At 34.8% G+C, this 24,849-nt stretch overlaps 1 protein-coding gene across 6 annotated transcripts in view; it reads right to left on the bottom strand.

Annotated features, from left to right (window-relative positions):
- The window catches only part of KIF20B (kinesin family member 20B), a 76,620-nt gene that overhangs the window by 3,423 nt on the left and 48,348 nt on the right, over positions 1-24,849 (bottom strand). For 5 of the 6 annotated variants that reach the window (XM_057736617.1, XM_057736620.1, XM_057736619.1 and 2 more), the window contains 8 exons: positions 16,310-16,435; positions 15,543-15,670; positions 13,485-13,640; positions 11,069-11,245; positions 9,249-9,350; positions 7,672-7,869; positions 5,045-5,146; positions 1,379-1,529 (listed from right to left, as the gene is read on the bottom strand). In XM_057736617.1, the coding sequence (XP_057592600.1) occupies positions 1,379-1,529; positions 5,045-5,146; positions 7,672-7,869; positions 9,249-9,350; positions 11,069-11,245; positions 13,485-13,640; positions 15,543-15,670; positions 16,310-16,435 (1,140 nt within the window). Of the gene's footprint in view, positions 1-1,378; positions 1,530-5,044; positions 5,147-6,803; positions 6,873-7,671; positions 7,870-9,248; positions 9,351-11,068; positions 11,246-13,484; positions 13,641-15,542; positions 15,671-16,309; positions 16,436-24,849 lie in introns of all 6 variants that reach the window. The other variant, XM_057736621.1, reaches the window with a different exon arrangement.

Genomic DNA, 24,849 nt, shown 5'->3' on the forward strand with positions numbered 1-24,849 from the left:
ACAGAAGAATCTAAAATAACAAGTCCCACCTCTCCAAATTGAGACATTTAACAGTTTGCTATTTGCCTGTCCAGGTATTTTCTATGCTTACACAAACTATACCTTTCAAAGAATGTATATTTTTTGGGGAAAATATACAAATGGCCCTAAATCTGAAGTTCACAAACTGTGCACCAAGACATGCTGCAGCAAATTCACAATAGCAACTCAGAATATTTTAAATTTTTTAGGAAAACAGTGACACTCAGGGTAGTTCACAGTTTCAAAAAGGTGTCACGTTACCTTCCTTTTAATGATGACATTTTGGCAACCTGAATTCTCAGAAGCTGAATTTTCAGTGGTTGTTTGGCCTTACGTATTAACAGGTAGGACTATTAGGTGTTTCTTTGGGTGCAGGGACACAATGAAAAAAATTACTGAGACATTAAGGGCACTGTGAACCAAAACAGTTTGGGAAGCTCTGTGGTTAAGTTTTTACAGAAAGTAGTTTTAAACAACCAGACTGACTGAATTCACCTGTCCCCTGCTTTTAGTCCCTTTCCGTCCTCATTCTCCCCACCTCTAGTCTCCAATTTATCCTATTGCTATCACTCAGGTAATCTCAGGAAAACTCACTCCCTGCCTCCTTCCTCCCAATAATCTCTCCACATTCTAGATGCCTGATGCATATTGCTACCTGGAAGTGCCTACACATTCCCTACACTTTCCTGGTACCCTACTTGTATTAAAACTGTTCTCTCTGGTAGATGTGTATATAAACATATATTTATGTATATGTGTATAGAGAGAGTATATATCTTAGCACATATTAATACAAAAGCATTAATATGTCTACATTATATTATAAAGAAAAAATCATTAAGCAACAAAACTCAATAGACATATATTGAAATATGTTTCTGATATATTATATATGATTAGGTAATATTTATCCATGCAGAGAAAAAAACACTAGAAGAATATACACCATAACAGTAACAGTGGTTATCTCTAAGGAGGTATAATCTTCCATTACTTCAACACCCAGGTTAAATCCCATCTCTTCCATAAAATCTTCCCGTAGCCCCCAAACAAACAGCCAAACAAACAGCTCTCTTCCTCTAATACTACCATGTACTTTCCTTGTATCCCTACAACTACATTAAGCACCCTGTTCTGGATAAATTACTTGAAATGTAGATCTTTCTCTTCTAATGGAAGAGAACCACAGTGAACACCAAGGCATATCATCCTCTCATGTTTTCTTGCTCAATACCTAACAAAGGACAATGTCTATTGGAAACATAATAGTCACTGTTGTTGAGTTTATACACAAATCAGATATTAGAAAACAACATCTATCGAACATAAAAGGTCATTTAATTAATACTCTGCAAACCTTTTGATTGAAGAATAATTGGAGAATGTTGTAAGAAGTCTCCAAACTTCTGTAGCGTTCCTTCTTTTTTCTTAGCAGGCACATTTATACTAATTGTGGATGCTTGACTCCGTAAAGAATAAGTTTTCTTAGATGATGGGCGTGTAGAAACCTAATAAACAAGTATTTTTTGTTACTGTTGATGAGGAATGTTTGAAGGAAACAGTTATAGCCATAGGTGAATTAAAGAGGTCAGATAGAGGTTATGAATTCTCAGGCAGGGAACTTGGGATTAAGAATATAAGGAGAGGGATGAAAGGGCCAGAGAATGAGTGTGATAGCCTGCTAAGTCAGAGGTAAACACATCAAGAGGTACCTGCTACTTGCTAAATGCTAAAGGTTATATATTCTGAGCTGAATTAGATGAATAGAATATGGAAGATAAATGAATTATAACTGGACAACACTCAATGTCTGAATAATTCCTAATCAAATTTGACATTTTTATTTTTATCTTCTACTTTATAAGTGTAAGTTATGAAAATGGTCAATTCTGGACAAATTAAAAGACAAACCATAAACAATCTAACCCCATACTTAAGGAAACTAGAAAAAGAAGAGAAAACAAAATCCAAAGTTAGTAGAAGGAGAGAAATCATAAAGATCAGAGCAGAAATAAATGAAATAGAAACAAAGAAAACAATAGCAAAAATCAAAGCTAAAAGCTGGTTCTTTGAGGAGATAAACAAAATTGATAAACCTTTAGCAAGACTCATCAAGAAAAAGAGGGAGAGGGCTCAAATCAATAAAATTAGAAATGAAACAGGAGAAGTTACAAAGGACAACACAGAAATAAAAAGCATCATAAGAGACTACTACAAGCAACTATATGCCAATAAAATGGACAACCTAGAAGAAATGGAAAAATTCTTAGAAAGGTATAACCCTCCAAAACTGAATCAGGAATAAATAGAAAATATGAAGAGACCAATCACAAGTAATGAAATTGAAACTTTCATTAACAGTTTAAATGATTAAAAACCATTTAAAATCTTTCAACAAACAAAAGTCCAGGACCAGATGGCTTCACAAGTGAATTCTATCAAACATTTAGAGAAGAGCTAATACCCATCATTCTCAAACTCTTCCAAAAAATTGCAGAGGAAGGAACACTCCCAAACTCATTCTATGAGGCCACCATCACCCTGATACCAAAACCCAAGATACTACAAAAAAAGAAAATTACAGACCAAGATCACTGATGAATTTAGATGCAAAAATCCTAAACAAAATACTAGCAAACAGAATCCAACAACACATTAAAAGGGTCATACACCATGATCAAGTGGGGTTTATCCCTGGAATGCAAGGATCCTTCAATATATGCAAATCAATCAATGTGATACATCATATTAGCAAACTGAAGGATAAAAACTATATGATCATCTCAATAGATGCAGAAAAAAGCTTTTGACAAAATTCAACAGCCATTTGTGATAAAAACTCTCCAGAAGGTGGGCATAGAGGGAATTTACCTCAACGTAATAAAGGCCTTACGTGACAACCCAAAGCAAACATCATTCTCAATGGTGAAAAACTGCAAGCATTCCCTCTAAGATCAGGAACAAGACAAGGATGTCCACTCTCGCCACTACTATTCAACATAGTTTTGGAAGTCCTTGCCACAACAATCAGAGAAGAAAAAGAAATAAAAGGAATTCAAATTGGAAAAGAAGTAAAACTGTCACTGTTTGCAGATGACATGATATTATACATAGAAAATTCTAAAGATGCCACCAGAAAACTACTTGAACTAATCAATGAATTTGGTAAAGTTGCAGGATATAAAATTAACACATAGAAATCTCTCGCATTTCTATACACTAACAATGAAAAATCAGAAAGGGAAATTAAGGGAACAATCCCATTCACCATTGCAACAGAAGAATAAAATACCTACGAATAAGCCTAAGGAGGTAAAAGACCTGCACTCAGAAAACTATAAGACACTAACGAAAAGTCAAAGATGACACAAACAGAAGGAGAGATATACCATGCTCTTGGATTGGAAGAATCAACATTGTGAAAATGTCCATACTACCCAAAGCAATCTACAGATTCAATGCAATCCCTATCAAATTACCAATGGCATTTTTTATAAAATTAGAACAAAGAATCCTGAAATTTGTATGGAGACATAAAAGACCCCAAATAGCCAAAGCAATCTTGAGGGAAAAAAAATGGAGCTGGAGGAATCAGACTCCCTGACTTAAGACTATACTACAAAGCTACAGTAATCAAGATGATACAGTACTGGCACAAACACAGAAATACAGATCAATGGAACAGGACAGAAAGCCCAGAGATAAAACTATGGTCAACTAATCTATGACAAAGGAAGCAAGGATATACAATGGAGAAAAGGCAGTCTCTTCAATAAGTGGTGCTGGGAAAACTGGACAGCTATATGTGAAAGAATGAAATTAGAACACTCCCTAAAACCATAAATAAAAATAAACTCAAAATGGATTAAAGACCTAAATGTAAGGCCAGACACTATAAAACCCCTATAGGAAAACACAGGAAGAACACTCTGACATAAATCACAGCAAGATCTTTTTTGACGCACCTCCTAGAGTAATGGAAATAAAAACAAAAATAAATAAGTGGGACCTAATGAAACTTCAAAGCTTCTGCACAGCAAAGGAAACAATGAGCAGGATGAAAAGACAACCCTTAGAATGGGACAAAATATTTGCAAACAAATCAACGAAGGATTAATCCCCAAAATATACAAGCAGCTCATGCAGCTCAATACCAAAAAACCAAACAACCCAATCCAAAAATGGGCAGAAGTCCTAAATAAGCATTTCTCCAAAGACAACATACAGATGTTCAAGAGACACATGAAAAGCTGGTCAACATCACTAATTATTAGAGAAATGCAAATCAAAACTACAATGAGGTATCACCTCACACCCATCCAAATGGGCATTATCACAAAATCTAGAAACAGTAAATGCTGGAGAGGGTGTGGAGCAAAGGGAACCCTCTTGCACTGCTGGTGGGAATGTAAATGGATACAGCCACTATGGAGAACAGTATTGAGGTTCCTTGCAAAACTAAAGATAGAGTTACCACATGACCCAGCAATCCCACTACTGGGCACATACTCAGAGAAAACCATAATTCAAAAAGACATATGCCCCAGTGTTCACTGCAGCACTATTTACAATAGCCAGGTCATGGAAGCAACCTAAATGTCCATCAACAGAGGAATGGATAAAGATGTGGTACATATATACAATGGAATATTACTCAGCCGTAAAAAGGAACGAAATTGGGACTTTTGTAGAGACATGGATAGACCTAGAGACTGTCACAGAGAGTAAAGTGAGTCAGAAAAACAAATATCGTGTATTAACACATATATGTGGAATATAGAAAAATGGTACAAATCAACCAGTTTGTAAGATAGAACTAGAGACATGGATGTAGAGAACAAATATATGGACACCAAGCGGGGAAAGCAGGGCGGGTGGGCAAGGGGGATGAATTGGGAGATTGGGATTGCCATGTATACATTACTAGTAAGAAAAAAATATCAAATTGTACACTTTAAATATATGCAGTTTATTGTATGTCAAGTGTACCTCAATAAAAGTTCTTAAAAGAAAAAAGACAAACCTTTTGTTCCTTTTTGACAGAAGAATTTCTTTGTTCAGAAACAGAAGACTTCATATTAGTTCTGGGTGTAGCATTCTTCTTATTTTCAAATTTCACAAAGTCCTAAAAATAATGAATTTCAGCACTGATTAATTTCTTGACAGCATTTTCTTTCTCTCTCTAGACTCCAAGGTGGGGTGGAAGTACAAAAACAAACAAACAAACAAACAAAATGGTTCTTAACCAGGGGCATTTTTGGACATATTTTCAGTTGTCATTTCTGGGGATAAGGGGCAGATTTTAATGGTAACTAGTTGGTAGAGGCCAGGAATACCGCTAAAACCCCTACAATGTACAGGACATTGAACTCTCCAAAACAAAGAAATATCTCGCCGAAAATGTCAATCATACCAAAGCTGAGAAACCCTGACTGAAGGTACAATGGTTTTTTCCAACTTCATTGAAATATTACTGATATATAATATATATATGTTTAAGTGCACAGCGTGATGATGTAATACATGTTTTTATTGCAAAATCATTGAAGATATGGATTTTTCACATGCATCATAATGAAATTACATTAGTTAAATGCAGGGATAACTTTTTTTTGAACCCCATCTTTAAAATACAACATAGCAATATATCTACCCTTTTCCCAACTCGCAAATCATGCTGAGCATGCCCTCTAATTGATATTCAGCAACACTGAAAACAAAACAAAAATCTTCAGTATAAACACAGGTAAAATGCGAAAGTTAATATAATCTGTCTTCACTACTAAATAGGCATAACATCTTACTCTTCTTTTCCGCACAGAACCTTACTTAAGACAAAGTCTTTTGTAGTATATTAACTGAATTGAACTTGTGCAAATCCTAATTGTTTTAAAGATTATAAGCATAAAAGGAAAAAAAAAAAAGGCAAGAACAGAAGCAGAGTGAAGACTATGACTGAACCTCAAAATTCAAGTCACCAAGTAAAGTCATAAGGATCACAAGAAGCAGATTTCCTAAAAGACGAAAGACACATAGATGGTAATCAGGGGAAGCAAAGGAAGAAAGATTACAACTCCATCATACTTATAGTGTTCACTAAAGAGCTCCTTGGAGCCTTCACTAGATTAGAATGTAGCACTACATAAATTATTTTCCTGAGGACTTTACAACACTCAGGTTATTACAGCAGTAAAGAGCTAGCAAAATCAGTTAAAATGTTTAAGCTCCTACATGGTTTACCTACAACAATCTGTGTATCTATTCTGAAATGGGGAGTACATACCAGCAGTAAAATGAATAAAATAATTTAATTTTAACCCTTTGAGTAAACAACCAATTTTTCCTTTTCCCTTGAAAAAAATGAATCAGGTCAACATAATGTCAGTCACTATGTTAACATAGATGATGATGAAATTAAACTACTTAGTACAGTTGACCCTTGAACAACACAGGTTTGAAATGCATGAGTCCACTTATACACTTTTTTTCAATAGTAAATACTACATTACTACATGATCTGTAATTGGTTGAATCTGCAGATGAGGAACCTCACATACAGAGGGCTGACTGCAAGTTACGCAAGATTTTTCTGAGCAGCAGCTGGCACCTAACCCTCATGTTGTTCAGGGTCAACTGTATCTTAATGGTATCTAAAGTGTACTAAATATAAATTAAATAAACACAGAATAAAAGTTAACTAAGGCTCTCTAAAACAATCTCTAAAGGTGTTCTATGTGTAGCAGGAAATATGCTAAATAATATTCATTCAGCAAACGTATTACCTGACAGAGAACCTCAGGAGTATGGTTAATACTATTTCTGCTCTTCCACCAGCTTGAAAATATACTACTCTTTAAAGGAGTAAAAAAGACAAGTTGGAGAAAAAGTTATTGTGCTGGAGAGTTTATAATTATAGTTTTAAACATATTTCTTTTAACGTAAATATTGTCATTTATTTATGTATCTACCACAAAAGCAAGACATTTTAAACATATTGTATCTAATTCTTCATTTCCAAAAAGAGGAAAGTGAGGATCAGAAAGGTTACGTGATTTGTTGACCCATGAACCTACATGGCTAGAATACGATAGAAGGTTTGGTGACCCCACAATCAAAAAGCTGCAGTAGAAAGAAGTAAATCATTTTTGGCTTGCCACTAAATAGAGACCAAAATTTTAATACTGGCTCAAAGAAAAAGAATTTCTCTTCCAAAACCTACCATGATCATAGAGACTTAAGATTTTAGTTAAATGACAAGGATTATATTCAAACAAGTTAGTCATTTCATTTTCTCTAATTCCTTTACCAACTCGTTTTCTCTTCTACTGGAGGGAAAGTGACTAAGTTTCAGGAGGACTGGTACACTGAAATAGCTCTCCACTAAAATTCACCACCATTTGACCTATCACAGCTTCACTGAAACAAGGAATAATCTATATATTTTAAAATCCATAAGCTTTTTGTTTGAGGACTATTTACCACAGTAATATTCTCAGAGAGTACTAAATATACCATAAACTATGATTTTGGTCTCTAATAGCAGTGCTTATGAATAGGAGGGCAATGTAACAGAGTCTAACTATACATTATAACTGAGCTTAATAATAATAAGGTTTACTTGTTTAATTCACTTAATAGTTAAGTATTTACCTCCTCCACCTCATGACTCTTCCTCTTCCGTGTCTTAGGAAGCTTAACCGTCACTGGTGAGGTACAACCTGGGTGTTTCACTGCCATTTTGTTTGGCTGTAAAGGTGTATACTGAATCTCTAACTCAGGTTTTGGAAATCGGGTACTTTGATTATTTTCTGTTGACACTTCACAAGAGTCAAGGACCACAGATCCAACCTACAATAGAATTTAAAGGGAAAACAAATCTTATTTGCAGAATATGAATTTCTAAACTGCCAAAAATTAACTCTCTCAAATACCTATTAAAAACAATGAATTGGAAAAGATAAAAAAAGGCCCCTTGCTGGGCCAAACCTGCCATAGCAAGGACAGAAAGACTGAGTTATCACCTACTTTCTTCAGGTTTATACATGGTTATGTTAAAATTGAGAGAAACACAGAGATCAGTATTTCCCAAACCTGTGTCATCATAAGAAACTATCCAGAGAAATTGTTTAAAAGATTCTTGGATCTTACCACAAACTTACTAAACAGAAATCTCCAAGAAAAGAGTCTAGGATTTTTAATAAGCACCATAGTTATGGTAAACTGAAGTTTACTGCAAATTCTTTACTATTCTTCCCGTTGAGAGATGGAGTCTCATTCCCCTTCCTTGAATTGGGGCTGGCCTTCATTAATGGCTTCCATGACTAACAGCATGTGGTAGAAGTAACATGATTCTTCTGAAGCCTTGTAAAGAATGGCTTGTGTTATTTCCCCAGATTAAAATGCCTTTCTCTTCCCATCCTCTGTTGATAAACGTCTATTCACCTTTAAGACCTAGTATGATATCACTTTTTCTAATCCACACCCACAGCCACTCAGGCAAAATTCATCATACCCTGCTCAGTGTTCCTTCTTAGTACTCTCTTCATAACACTCAGTTCATAAGATCAAACAAGACAGTCATTAAACACCTGTCTTATTAGACTCCTTATTCCTTGACAACGGCAATCACATGGGGTTCCCAACAATGAATGCTCCCAATAAATGTGTTTGTAAAATAAATATTTAAAAAGTAATTTTATTTTCAAAAAGTGACAGAATTTTTATCTATTTCATAGGCAATCTGAGAAACTCTATGTAATCCCGTGTAAGTCACAGAACCCTAAACCCACTTTAAACTAAGGAAACTCACTGTAAGGTTATTGGGATTTGGTGATAAAGTTATAACATGGATGAAATTTCCAAAAAATACTATTTACTAGAATGCTTATTAAATGGACCACTTATGAGGGAAAACAGTCATCCATATTTCATCTTTTGTGGGATTTCCTCTTTCTGACCATCAAAATTATTTATTCAAAGATCTGCTGTTTGAGATCAGTACCATTTTGAGAGAAAATTAATATCATTTGGGGATTAAATTTCCCCCCCAAATTGCATCTCCCCTCAAAAGCCTTTAGTTTTCCTTTCCATAACCAAGAGCACACACAGCTAACTATACAGCAAAATACCTACAACAACTGATTAAATTATATTTGCAAGTGTTATTTCGTAATTAATGGTCATTGGTAAAAAAGGTTAAAAAGTGGACTGTGTTATCAAATACCCACCTCTGCTTCATCCCTGGAAATTTCAAAACTTGTTGACTGAGGTTCAGGCTCAACCCTGCCAGTATCCGTTGAACTCATATGTCTGGGCTGGATATCCATGGTCTGTTTTTAAAGTAAGGAAATGTTAAAGCAACAAGCCATTGTAACTGAGTATACATTAAAATACTTCACCTAAAGAATATAAAATCAAGATTTAGGTGAATTAAATAGTGGAAGTAACTTAAGACTTCTTCAATGACCAACTAACTCTTCTTCTTCTCTTTCGTTCTCAGACACTTAGGAAAGGCTGGGCAACTTTCCAGCCTCTTCTGAGTCTAATCTAAAAAGAAATTTGAAAGATTACTTTCACCTTTCAAGGTGTTTTATCCTCTCATTTTACTTTCACTGCAACTCTGAGTTAGATTTGGCAAGAATTGTTATTCCTACTTTCCAGGTGAGGAGACCTAGAGATGTTAAATAACATGACCCATGGTCTGTACTGAGTTAGAGCTTGAACTGCCAAAATTACTTTGATAACGCAATTTTGAAAAACTAGGTGTCTTAGCAATGCAAATATAGCATGAGAGTGGAAAAGACCATACTGATAACTAAACCTTTCCTTACTGTGCACGCTTCATTACACTTAGTCATAGGGTATGCTCTATTCCTAAACCCTACTTAAGGGATATATAAAAAAGATATCAGATTACACTTTTAAACTCGACAAATTCCAATGTGGACCTTCTAATCACTACCATCAAAATCAAAAATTAAATACATCTCTTATGTCACCTACCCATAACTGTCAAAAAAGATCCTATTGCATTCATAATGGGGAAAGCGACTAGCATATACTCACTTCCACTGTGGTAATAACTGTACTAATTGTTTTACAAATGCTCTCAATTAATTTTCATAATTCTATTAGGAAGACATTATCATCTCTGTTTTAAACTTCAGAAATGGTGAGTAATTTTCCCAAAGGTCCCAAAACCACACTGACAGCAGCTGACACCTAGCTTTTCTAACTTTCTATTCTGTGCAATTAATACCACGTGCTAATACCTCTGTTCTGAGCAGTCTTTCTCTTAGAATCATGAAGTCTTTTGATGTAAGAGACAGATACACACACACATTTATTTTATTATTGTCTGAAGGCTTTAGAACAGCAGATTTTCAAATAAAGACCATTTACCCTGGAAAGACAAGCTTCAGGTGTACCCTGATTCAATTTACCTGGGAAACAGCTATCTAAGAAATGGAGTACTTTCTTCATCTAGGGTTCCTAGCCCCAATGCAAAATTACAAAAGTAGTTCCTGGGAATTCCTGGTGGTCCAGTGGTAGGACTCCACACTCACTTAGTTCCCTGGTCAGGGAACTAAGATTCCACAAGCTGCATGGTGCAGCAAAAAAAAAAAAAAAAAGAGTAGTTCCTGAATGACTCACATCTCCTCACCATTGTGCTTATTTTCAAAAATAATCTGTATCTATCACAAATTTAGGATGGGCTCTAGTATTTAAATATCACCAAGAATTCAGGCTAATATTTCCACATTTTAAAGGCAGATTAGTAACTAAATCACCAGTTGGTTATTTTATAATTACCTGAGAGATATAACCAAAGCATTCAAGAAAATACTATTTCTCAATTAGTCACTGATGAGTCAACCATAATGATAAACTAAAAACTCAAAATTCATGACAAATATGCAAATAATTATTTCAAACTATGATTCCCCACTGATTTTACATTTTTATTTTTTAAAAGTTAGTCAAATAATTTTGAAAAAGTCCTATGTTTAATTAAAAAAAGGCATAGAAAGAGCAAGATTCTACTGACTGTTTTAGAAGCCTCTGATGTGATCTTTTTTAATTGTTCAATTTCATTATCCTTCTGTACATTACTGGAGATCAGTGCTTTCAGCTGTATTTCTAAAGCTGCAACCAGCTGATCACGTTCTTCCCGCCACTGTTGGAGGTTACCATCCTTCTCAGCCAACTGTGCTTTAAGTATTTCCTAAACAGAACACAGACAAAATGTTAAAGTAACTCTTGGAACATTATGAAACTAAGAATTTTTTGAAGTTATTATAAATAACACAATAAGTATAACTGTGAACAAGATATATAACAAATTATGTAGTCAAGTCTAGATAAAAATATTTACTTATAAAACCAAATACATAATGCCTTTATATACCTTAAATGTCCACATACTATATTCATCCTATCCCACCTCATTCCGGAAAAAAAGAGTATTGGGCACTTCTTTCAATAAAAAATTACAGCTTTTAAACTAATTCTAGTATTTCCCCCAATATTTGTGAAATGAGACAGTAAAACTACAATAAAACAAGTGGTAAAACCAACAAATAACAGAGAAATGAAAATTAAAAATATCATTTTCACTGGGTTCAAAAATCATGAAAGAGTTAGTGGTAAATTAAAGAAAATATGTGCAGGACCTAAACATGACAAACTACAAAACGATGCTGAAAGAAATAAAAGTACATTTAAATACACAAAGAGAGAACCTGTGTTCAAGGATCAAAAGATTCAATATTGTTAAGATGTCAGTTCTCCCCCATAAGATCTACAGAGTAAAAGCAACTGTAATCAATATCCAAGCAGGCGTGTGTGTGTGTGTGTGTGTGTGTGTGTGTGTGTGTGTGTGTGTGGAAATGGAAAAGCTGACTCTAAAAATAATATGAAAATGCAAATGACATTAAATAGTGAAAATTATTTTGAAAATGAAGAACAATGTAGGAGCAATCACACTATGTCATTTCAAGCCTACTATAAAAATAATAATAAAGACAGAGTGATATTGACGTAAGGATAGACAGACATCAGAGAACAGAGGAGAGGGTCCACAAATGTTATGCTCAATTGATATTCTATAAAAATGCCAAAGAAATTCAATGGAGGAATGGAAAGTCTTTTCAACAAAGGGTGATGGAACAAATGAGTAGCTAAATGGAAAAAAGAAAAAAACCTGAATTGTAATCTCAACCCATATACAAAAGTTAACCCCTGGACAACTGATTTATGATAAAAATTGCAGAGCAGTAAAAAGAAACATTTTTTTTTCAATAAGCACTACCAGGTCAATTGGTAATCCACATTTATAACAACAACAGCAGCAGCAGCAGCTTTTACCCCTATCTCACTCCAACAGAAAAATTAATTTTAGGATCTAAATATGAAAGGTGAAACCCCAAACCTTTCAGGAAATACTATAAGAGAACATCTTCATGTCCTTGAAGTTCATAAAGGAAAAGACTGAGAAAATGAATTAACTCAGAGACTTCCTGTTCTGAACAGGCAACAAGAGAGTAAAAATGGTAAACCGGAGATTGAAAGAAGATAATTTCAACACACACCTATCCAGAAAGTATAAGGAACTCCTATAATAGGTATATAGACATTCTCTGTACTAAGTTTTACAACTTTTCTGTAAATAAAATGATTTCAAAATAAAAAGATAAAAATATTTTTAAAAATCAGTGGGAAAATTATCCTTAACTTATTGAAAATTAATGTTCCTGTTTGTACAGGAAAGTTTAGCTGATATAAGTAAAATTCTGTCATAACAAAGGAAATGCCAACAGATAATGTGATACTGCCACTTTACTATTATTGTAAATAGAGACCTAGTTTTTCAATTAAAGATAATGTTAATATATTACTAAAGAGCTTTCCCAGGATCTATGATGACTTTGAACTTCTTTTTCCTGATTGAGTGTCAAACAGACTAAAGTTGTAAATTTAAATAGGAGGAAAAAAGACAAGCTAAGATAGAATCGCTTAAGAACTACAGCTAATCAATGTAAAACTGAAAGTTATTTCTACTTAGTCTTCTAGAAACTACTTAGTTGAGTTAAAAAAAAAAAAAAAAAAAAGACCTGATAAAATCAGCTTATGATGTCAAATATACATACTATGTTAGTAGAATCTACAGTTCAAAATGCAAATGTTTTACAATACAGCAGGGATAATCCTGTGGCAGTCAAAAGGAAGAGATTTTTAAGTTCTGAATCTAGATATTGAGACATAATTAGTTATTTTCCCAACAATAAGAACTTGAAGATAAACTGGGATAGAAAAGTCATTTTACAAATAGACAAAGTGCCTTAAAAAAACAAACAAACAAAAAAACCACAAAAGAAAACACACCAGGCAACCATGTAGACACTGATAAGAATCTAAGAACCCCAGGGAAAAATTTAAGAAACCAAAGTATAATTGTTACCAACCATTTCATTTTGTTGCTTCAAACAATGCTCTCTGTCTTCAGAATATTTTTTCATCTCTCTGTTTCGTAGATTCTCAGCTTCTTTTGCTTGAGTGATAAGCATCATTTTTTCTTTTAACCATTTTTTTCTCTCAGCTTTATATTTCTGTTCAGATTCCTATATGTATAAATAGCACAAGTAACTATCACATGCTTCAAAAGCAGTTAGTAAATCTGTATTTATAACATTTTCCATGTAATCCATCACTTTTCATTTCACCTTTTCAAAAACTAAAAAACAAGTATTTTTCTTTAAATAATGACAAGATTTGAGTTTATTTCAGATTATCAAAAGACCATTTTTGGTTTGCTTTCCTAAACAGTTATTTCGTTTATAAATTTTATTTTGCTATAAAGTCCATTTAAGGACTTTCACTCATCAGTGAGCTTAAGAAATAATTGAAATTTTTGAAAGAGTTACAAAGAACCAACTCTTCTTAAATGTGAGATTAAAAAAACAAACAAAAGAAGATTTGATTTATGGTGGTCATTTCTTTTTTTCTTTCTTTTTTTAAAAAATTTATTTATTGGCTGCGCTGGTCTTTGTTGCTGTGGGCAGGGACTACACTTCACTGCAGTGCGCGGGCTTCTCATTGCAGTGGCTTCTCTTGCTGCGGAGCACAGGCTCCAGGCGCGTGGGCTCAGTAGTTGTGGTGCACAGGCTTAGTTGCTCCACGGCACGTGGGATCTTCCCAGACCAGGGATCGAACCCGTGTCCCCTGCACTGGCAGGCGGATTCTTAACCACTGCACCCCCAGGAGACCACCTATGGTGGTCGTTTCTAATTCTGTGATTTCAAAAATAAAGTTTTCCTGGGTATACAGGATGCCAAATAAAGAATAACTTGTGCAACAGGACAAACATTTATTAGTTTAAGGAACGCTGGGACCAGCTGGACACAAAATATGGTTGATGAGTTAATTTCAAAGAGGTTTCCATAGATCCCTCAGGTTCAAAAATGTCTAATTTATACATTCAAAGTTCAAGTAAAACTTCATTTGAAACAAAAACAATACCACAGTAAAAGCTATGTATTTAAAAATCCCACTGTTTTAAAAACTTCTGAAACCACTGTGCCAGATAAATTATCACAAGTCCATTCCAGGATTACAAAGTTTATTATCTAAGATACGTGATCACAGTATTTTAGAACAAGGTAAAATATACCAGTATTCCTTAATATGAACATTCTCAATGTAACTAATGTATTTTTTTCATAATTAATGGAGTATCTAATACTCTGTTCCAGCTGCTTTTTGCATTTTGACAATGGAAAGGGTAAATTCTAAAGTATATAATTAACAGTTAAAAAAGAAACTGATTTTTTTTGTATTTGTTCTGATTATATCTGATTATACACAGCCTGAATTTAAGAAAATAATTTAGATGCAGTTTTTTCAAAATCATTCTTATGTTTTCTTCAGTTCCAAAAGCTGAATGGCAATTTCTAATAAATAAATGTACAAAATTTTACTTAATATTTGTTAAGTCCCATTAAAAAAATATTTCCCCCATATGTTGTATTCTATACATAGTATGTACAAGCTAAACATGGAAAAATATATAAACACAAAATAGAGTATCTTCTATGTAGTAGGATGATTTCAAATGCATTCCAGTATTCAGACATACAACTCTATTCTTTTCCAGCTTAGTAATTAAATTTATAATAATCAAAATAATTTCCCTAATAGTTATCTTCTCTGTAACAGTATTTGATGAGTTAGACTTCAAGGACCGGAAAAATAGGTACAAAGATATAAGAAGTGATGATCTGAGAATTAAATATGTAAAACTGAAGATACAACCACTGCATTTTCATTGGCACTTAGTAGCTTGTATCTTGGGAATTTCTTCCCTGTGTCATTTCAGTGTGTACTGAAAAATTATATGTTAACATTTCCCAGCTATTAATTCACCCATACCTAAATTAATTATAAAATATTTACTAAATTATCCTCTTATGAGAAATATAATGAATATATGTAGATACAATTACTTATATAGATAAAAATCATACCTGTAACTCATCTTGAAGCTTACTGAGCTTTATATTAAGTACATCTGTGTTATCCTCAAGTTCTTTATGTAACCTTTGATTGTTTTTGGTTTCCAAATCTTTGCATTTTTCCTTCCATTGTTCCAATTCTGATTTGGAAACATAAAATTATTTTTAAAGTACATGCAGAAGTTATACCACATAGAGATATATGTGGTACAGGATACAGACAATAATCGGCAGAGCCCAGAAGTAGAAGTACACAGACCACAGACAAAGACAGAACTGAGACAACTCTAAGAGCTTACCAAATTCTTAAAGAACTACAAAAGCCTGTCAATAACCCACTGAATAGTGTTCCGAGTGTACAGTATAAATGCATGCCAGTATATAGGATACCTCATGATCTCAAAAATTAAAAAACAAAAACAAAAAACCCAAACCACTGATGGTATTCCGCAGGATAGAATCAGAGTATTTGTGGAGATAAACATACAAGATGATAAAAATTGCTGTACAGAGGTGAAACTCAGTTCAAAATTTATTCTTAACATCGGGGGAAAACTGCAAGCTATCACCCAGTTATTATCAAAGTGTCATTCCTTCTTTGCCTTAGATACAATTTTCATCACAGTGAAAAATGACAAGTGACAGGATATTCCAAAAACACACCAAATACTTTTTCATTATGAATTTGATAAATACTGAACTATATTAAAAAGGAAAGAAATCTAGGAAAATAAAGTAAAAGAGTGTGCTTTGAGAGATTTAAACAATCTTGTTTTTACCTGTGGCCAGTCTTTCAGTTTCCTCTAACTTAGCCTCAAGCACTTGATCTTGTTCTATCTGAGTCTGTTCTTGTTCTTCTAGGGTCATTCGCATGTCTTCAATTATTTTCTTTTTAACACTTAGATCTAAAAATTTGGAAAGAGCGTTTTAGAAATTACTAACATTTACATCTAGATACCCAATTTTTCTTTTGAGTTATTCTAAAACTAAAATATACTTTTATTAACTATAGTGGAATATGAGTTCCACATAGACAGAAACTTTGTCTTGTTCACTGCTATACTTTCAATGCCTAGAACAGTACTGGCATATATGATGGATCAAATAAATAACTGATGTACAGACGGATGCTTGGATGAATGCAAGAATAAATGCATGGAAAAGGAATATTTTCAGATAAAATTAACAATTTTCAATATAATCAAACTATTAATAAAAATAATCAAACTATTATTTTACTGTGCTTCACTTTATTGTGCTTCACATATACTGTGTTTTTTACAAATTGAAGGTTTGTGGCAATCCTGCATCAAGCAATTCTAGCAGCACCATTTTTCTAACAGCACCTGCTCTGTTCCGGGCTTTGTATCACATTTTGGTAATTCTCACAATAATTCAAACTTCTTCATTATTGCTGTATTTGTTATGGTGATCTAGGACCACTGATCTCTGATGGTACTACTGTAGTTCTGGGAGGGGGGGGACACTATGAACTACTCCCATGTAAGACAGCAAGCTTAATCCATAAACACTGTGTGTGCCGTGACTGCTCCAACGACCAGCTGTTCCCCAGGCTCTCCTCCTTGGGCCTTTCCTATTCCTTGAGACACAACAATATTGAAATCAGGCCAATTAATAACAGTATAGTGGCCTCTAAGTGTTCAAGTGAAAGGGAGAGTCACATGTCTCTCACTTTAAATCAAAAGCTAGAAATGAAATGATTAAGCTAAGTTTAGTAAAGGAAGGCATGTCAAAAGCTGAGATTGGCCAAAAGCTAGGCTTCTTGCTCCAAACAGCCAAGTTGTGAATGCAAAGTAAAGGTCTTGAAGAGACTTTAAAATGCTACTCCAGTGAATACTCTAATGATAAGGAAGGGAAACAGACTTATTGCTGATATGGAGAAAGTTTCAGTGGCCTGGATAGACGATCAAAACCAACCACAACATTCCCTTAAGCCACAGCCTAATCTAGAACAAGGCCTTAATTTCTCTCCAATTCTATAAAGGCTGAAAGAGGTGAGGAGGCTGCAGAAGAAAAGTTTCAAGCTAGCATAGGTTAGTTCATAAGGTTTAAGAAAAGAAGCTGTCTCCACAACATAAAGTGCAAGGTGAAGCAGCCAAGGGCTGATGCAGAAGCTGCAGCAAGCTATCCAGGAGATGTGACTGAACTGCTGCAATCTCACGATAAAACTCGAATAGATGGACGAGCTGCTTCTTACGGATGAGCAAGTAAAGCATTTTCTTGAGATGAAATCTACTCCTGGTGAAGACTGTTGAAATGACAACAAAGGATTTAGAATATTACATTAACTGAGTTGATAAAGCAGTGGCAGAGTCTAAGAGGCTTGACTCCTATTTTGAAAGAAATTCTGTGGGTAAAATGCTGTCAAACAGCATAGCATGCTACAGAAAAGTTGTTCATGAAAGGAAGTCAACCGATGTGGCAAATTTCCTTATTGTCTTACTTTAAGAAATTGCCACAGGGGACTTGCCCGGTGGTCCAGTGGGTAAGGCTCCATGCTCCCAAGACAGGGGGCCCGGGTTCCATCCCTGGTCGGGGAACTAAATCCCACATCCACATGCCGCAACAAAGATCCTGTGTACTGCAGCTAAGAGCTGGCACAGCCAAAAATAATAATAAATAAAATAAATATTAAAAAAAGAAAAAGAAAAAACAAAGAAAAGAAATTGCCACAGCCACCCCAAACTTTAGCAACCACCACTCTGATCAGTCAGCAGCCTTCACCATCAAGGCAAGGCCCTCTACTAGCAAAAGGATTACAACTCCCTGAAAGCTCAGATGATGGTTAGAATTTTTTTAGCAATAAAGCATTTTTTAATTAGGTGTGAGCACTGTTTTTTTAGACACATTACTACTGTACACTTAATAGACCTCAATACAGTGTAAACACAACTTCGATATGCACTGGAAACCAAAACAGTTTGTGTGACTCGCTTTACTACAATCTTCACTTTATTGTGGTGGTCTGGAACTGAATCCGAAACATCTCTGAGGTATGCCCATAGTAACAAACACAAATCTTGGAATTTAGAAAAAACCTTATTGGTCAAAACACTTATTTTTAGTGTTAATATTCTCAAACCAATACTATAACTTTTACCTCCTAAAAAGAATAAATTCTCAATCCCAAATTCACTTTTTAAAGTCTCAAGTAATTATTTTTTCTTGAAAAATTTTCAAAGCCAAATATATACTTCTAGTGTTTTTAAAACCAGCTCCTCAGGAATAAGTGTGCTATTAGAACCTTACCAAAATTGTTTCCAGCCCTTGAAAAATGACAATAATGGCTTATAAACAATTCTATTCTAGTCCTGCCTGACAGAAAGAGATAAGGAGGAAAGATTGGTTTATTGTTTCTGGTGACACACACGTAGTAGCAGGGCGCACTTTTGGGCACCTCTTACCAAGACTACTACTCATGTCAAAGGTGATGAATCTATAAATGCACAGCTCAAACTCAGGGCACTAAAAAGGACACTAAAAAGGACACAAATATCAAAAAGTGGCTCCCTTAAAATACTCAATATAAAGTAAGCTTAAAACAGAAGCATGAGAAAAAATTTTATGAGTAATTTTCAGTATTTCTGTGCATTGATGTAAGCTACTAGGAGAGCTAATGAAACAGAATCCCTCCTTAGGATTAAAGGAGTACTGGTATTCTATCTAACTCCTTTTCCTTTATTTTTTTCAAAAAGTACGATTTGCAAATATATGCAGAGTGTACACTTAATTATAATTTTATTCAAAGAATCTGGTCCTCTTAAACCCTATCTTTTGCTCTAAATTAGAAGGCTCGAAAGAAGAAGTTAAAGTATCTAGACAGCAATTAGTAAAGTCCCAGGATACCAATGATAACTTCACTAATGGCTATCCATCTAATATTTGAAAGGTAGGGACAGTAAAAGAAAAAAGAGAATTATTATATTAGTCACTGCTTCCAATAACTTATTTTATCTCAGGAAAGAATCCAGAAATATGCAACACATAAAACAAAAAAATAAAGCAATATAAAGACAGGAACAAGATATCTCATCAAAGCCATCTAAAAATAGTTATGACCTATCATAGCTAAATAAATGCCTGGCAAATGAACAAAAATCAAGTGTTTAACATTCAGGGGAGAGGATCACTGAAAGCTATATAATGTCCTAGGAAGGCTTCAAGGAGGAAAAGCTTACACATAAGGTTTGAGAACAGGTAGGCAGTGGAAAGAAGGGACACCACACAAACTACGGAAAAGAAATGACACACAAATGTCATGTAACACTCTGGATTAGAAATACTCAGTGATTGGGAATTCCCTGGCAGTCCAGTGGTTAGGACATGGTGCTCTCACTGCCAGGGCCCTGGGTTCGATCCCTGGTTGGGGAAGTAAGATCCTGCAAGCTGCTCAGCGCAGCCAAAAAAAAAAAAAGGAAGGAGGAGGGGGAGGAGGAAGAAAAGAGGGGGAGGGGGGGAGAGAGGAGGGGGAGGGAGAGAGGAGGGGGAGGGGGGAGAGAGGAGGGGGAGGGGGGGAGGAGGAAGAAGAAGAAGAAATACTCGGTGATGGTTCAAATTTATTTCAGAATACTAGTATACCAGATGTACACAAGTACAAAAGCTTGAAACCATGTGATACCTTGTTTCACTTATCACACTGGCTATAAATGTAAAGTTTGATAACACCGAATACTGGCAAAAATGTGGGGAAATGGCACTCTATACATTACCATTGAAAACATAAACTAGTATAATGACTTTGGGGAGCAGTTTAGCAATAGTCATCAAAATTTTCAATACAAGATTTGGGCCAACAATCACACTGCTTTGAATTTACCGTACAAATATATTTACATGTGTGCACAAAGACTTGTAAAAATACATTCACGTTAATGTCTGTAACAAAAAATAATGTCTGAAATAACAAAAAAAAATTTTTTTTTCATCAAAAGAGGTCATATTACTGGAGAATAGATTATAAGATATGTTGATTGTTAATTTTCTTAGTTATTTAAGACAGTTTTATTTCATGATAAAGGTATTAAGCATGAAGTACCACTGATGCCTGCAAATACATTTTAAGTGTATCAGTTTAATATATAATACATATATAAGTATACATACATATATATTAGAGAGACAGAGAGGGACAGAGACAGAAATAAATGTAAATATTAAAAATACTTTAGGGACTTCCCTGGTGGCGCAGTGGTAAAGAATCCACCTGCCTGTGCAGGAGACACGGGTTCGATCCCTGGTCCAGGAAGATCCCACATGCCGTGGAGCAACTAGGCCCACGCCCCACAGGTACTGGGCCTGCGCTCTAGAGCCCGTAAGCCACAACTATTGAGTCCACGTGCCACAACTGCTGAAGCCTGCGCACCTAGAGCCCATGCTCCGCAATAAGAGAAGCCACTGCAATGAGAAGCCCACACACCGCAACGAAGAGCAGCTCTCACTCACTGCAACTGAGAAAGCCCACACGCAGCAATGAAGACCCAACACAGCCAATACATAAATTAAATAAATTTATAAAAAAAAACCTTAAAATGCAAAATTTTTAAATAAAATATTAAATGCAAAATATTAAAAATGTAAAATATTTGAAAATAGTGAATTCAATAAAGGGTATTCAGGTGTTCTCTATATTGCCTTTCTGAATCCAAATTTTAATTAAAATTTGGGAAAAATAGTGAAGTTGTAATCACTCCAACCAACTGAAATTGTACATTAAATCCCACAATTGGACTTTGAAATTATGTTTCATTTGTGATAAACACCATGTCTTTGATCAAATGAGAGTCTCCGTTCCCTGTAATAGTGTTCTCTTCTATATATATTAGAATTAGTTTTATCTCTTCTATTCTAATAAATTTTGTCACATAAGGCTTTTTTCCAAAAGAATCAAAATTTTTTCTTTTTTTTTAAAAAGTCATATCAAATAAATTTTGGCATGTAAATATCAATAAAATGGGACACTATGTAGCCTTTAAAAAAAGGAGGTACTTAAAAGGGGGGTGGAGGGTATATCTGCAAGTGATTAGATAGAAAAATTTCTCAAACTTTCCCAAATATATAGAAACTCGTTGAGATCATACATTCCTAAAGGAAATACATTCTTTTTATTTGCCTTCAGAAATAGAGGCAAAACAGAGTAAGGCAAGATTAGGGAACAAAACAAATCTGTCTGCATAGAAAGGAAAAGTTGTACAATATTAGGCCAGAAAACGTCAGGCCAGGGAATGACAGACTGAACTGCCAGTCTTGAGGGTGAACGTTTATTGTCTGGGCAATATGAAATGATCGAAACCCATTAATAGGAAAATGACACAATGAAAGAACAGCTTTAGGAAAATTCAATCTATCTGTATGGCTGTATGAGAGCGTGAGTTTGAGATAAGGTGTAGTAGCAACATGAGGAGCCACCAGGAGACAGGAATAATAGAACTTAGGTGCTGGGTGTGAGGGTGAGAAGGAATGATATTACTTAAAGTCTAAACCAGAGGTGGGCTAACACTTTCTGTAAAGGGTTATTAGATAGTAATTACTTTAAGATCTATCACAACTGTTCACCTCTGCCACTGTAATGTGAAGGCAGCCATAGACAATACGAAAGAGAAGTATTCCTGTTCTAATAAAACATTTATAGAATTAGGCAGTGAGGTGGATTTGGTCCCAGCAATGCAAGTTTGGTTCCACATATGAATATCAATCAATGTAACACACTGTATTAACAGATAGAGAAAAAAGCTCATGATCATCTCAACAGAAGCAGAAAAAAAAATTTTTTTTATTTGCAAAATAAACAAAATCCAACACTCATGATAAAAACACTCACCAAACTAGGAACAGAAAGGAACTTCCTCAACCTGATAAAAGGCATCCATGAAAATTCCCACTGAAAATTATACATAACAATGAAGAAATGGAAGTGTTCTCCCTAAGATTAGGAAGAATACAAGAATACCCATTCTTACCACTTCTATTCCACATTGTTCTAGAGGTTTTAGCCATAGCAATTAGGTTAAATAAATAAATAAAAGGCAAACAAATTGGAAAGGAAGAAGTAAAACTATCTCTATTTGCAGATGCCATGATTCTGTATATAGAAAATCCTAAGAAATACAGCCCCCCCCTCCACTGCAGCTCATAAGCCATTTCAGCAAGGTTGCAAGATACAAGATCAATATAATTAAAATCAATTGTATTTCTATACACTAGCAATAAACAATACAAAAATGGTATTAAGGAAACAATTCCACTACCAATAACATTACAAAGAACAAAATATTTAGGAATAAATTTAACAAAAAATGTGTAAAATTTATATACTAAAAGCTAAACATCATCGAAAGGAATTATGCAAGACCTAAAAATTGATAAGATATCTCGTATCAGTGACTGATATTGTTAGGCTGGCAACTTCCCCAACTACATCCTCAGATTTAACACAATCCCTATTAAAATTCCAGCTGGCTTTTTTTTTTTTTTTTACAAAAACTGAGAAACTGGGACTTCCCTGGTGGCACCGTGGTTAAGAATCCATCTGCCAACACAGAGGACATAGGTTTGATCCCTGGTCCAGGAAGATCCCACATGCCACGGGGCAACTAAGCTCGAGTGCCACAGCTACTGAAGCCCACACACCTAGAGTCCATGCTGCACAACAAGAGAAGCCACCACAATGAGAAGCCCACGAGCCGCAACGAAGAGTAGCCTCCGCTCATCACAACTAGAGAAAGTCTGTGCGCAGCAACGAAGACCCAATGCAGCCAACAAATAAATAAAATGTTTAGGACTTAAACACTTACACAATGTTACATTTCAATTATATCTCAATAAAGTTGAGGAAAACATAAAAACAATTCAAATGACAAAATTAAAAAAAACAAAAACTGACAAGCTGATTCTAAAATTCATGTGGAAATGCAAGAGGTCCAAAATAGCCAAAAGAATCATGCAAAAGAAGAACAAAAGTGGGCAAATTCACATTTCTGAATTTCAAAACTCACTAAAAGGTAAGTAATAATACAGTATGGTACTAGCATAAGAACTGACATATAGAACAATAAAACAGAGTTGAGAGTCTGGAAATAAACCCTTACATTTATGGTCAACTGATTTTCAACAAAGGTGCGAAACAATGCAATGGAGGAAAGAATAGTCTTTTCAAAAAATGGTGCTGGGACAACTGGATTTCCGTATGCAAAATAATTAAGTTAGACACCTACTTCACACAATATACAAAATTATACTCAAATAGATTAACTCAAAACGGATCAAAGACCTAAATATAAGAGCTAAAATTATAAAACTCTTAGAAGAAAACCTAGATAACTTCAGATTAGGCAATAGTTTCTTACACGACACGTAAAGTATAAGCAATCAAAACAAGATAGGTAAGTTGGACTTCATCAAAATTTAAAACTTTTATGCATCAAAGGACACTATCCAGGAAGTGAAAAATCACTAGGAGAAAACATTTGCAAATTATTTATCTGATAAGGGTCTAGTATCCAGAATACATAAAGAACACTTACAACTCCAAAAAAAAAGAAAAAAAAAAAAAAAAAGACAAATAACCCAATTGAAATATGGGCAAAGGACATTAAGGACATTAACAGATATTTCTCCAAAGAAGACATACAAATGGCCAATAGCACAAGACAAGATGCTCAATATCATTAGGAAACGCAAATCAAAACCACAATGATATCGGACTTCCTAGGTGGCGCAATAGTAAAGAATCTGCCTGCCAATGCAGGGGACACTGGTTTGAGCCCTGCCCTGGGAAGATTCCACATGCCACAGAGCAACTAAGCCCGTGCGCCACAACTATTGAGCCTGTGCTCTAGAGCCCATGAGCCACAACTACTGAGCCCATGTGCTGCAACTACTGAAGCCCATGCGCCTAGGGCCCGTGCTCCACAACAAGAGAAGCCACTACAATGAGGAGCCTGCACACCACAATGAAGAGTAGCCCCCACTTGCAGCAACTAGAGAAAGCCCGTGTGCAGCAACAAAGACCCAACACAGCCAATAAATAAATTAAATAAATAAATAAATAAATAAATTTATAAAAAAAAAAAAAAACCACAATGATATACTCCTTTAAACCTACCAGGATGTTAGGACAAAAATTTCATGTCTACTCCTTGAGAATATGATCTTACTTGGAAGCAGAGGCTTTGCAGATATAATCAAGGTCATACTGGATTAGAGTGGGCCCTAAATCCAATATGACTGGTGTCCTTCTAAGAAGAGGGAAATTTGGATAGAAACAGATAGGGAGAAGACGTAGACATACTCAGAGGCAAGA

The sequence above is a fragment of the Hippopotamus amphibius genome, chromosome 5 (genome assembly GCF_030028045.1).
Source record: "Hippopotamus amphibius kiboko isolate mHipAmp2 chromosome 5, mHipAmp2.hap2, whole genome shotgun sequence".
Lineage (NCBI taxonomy): Eukaryota > Metazoa > Chordata > Mammalia > Artiodactyla > Hippopotamidae > Hippopotamus > Hippopotamus amphibius.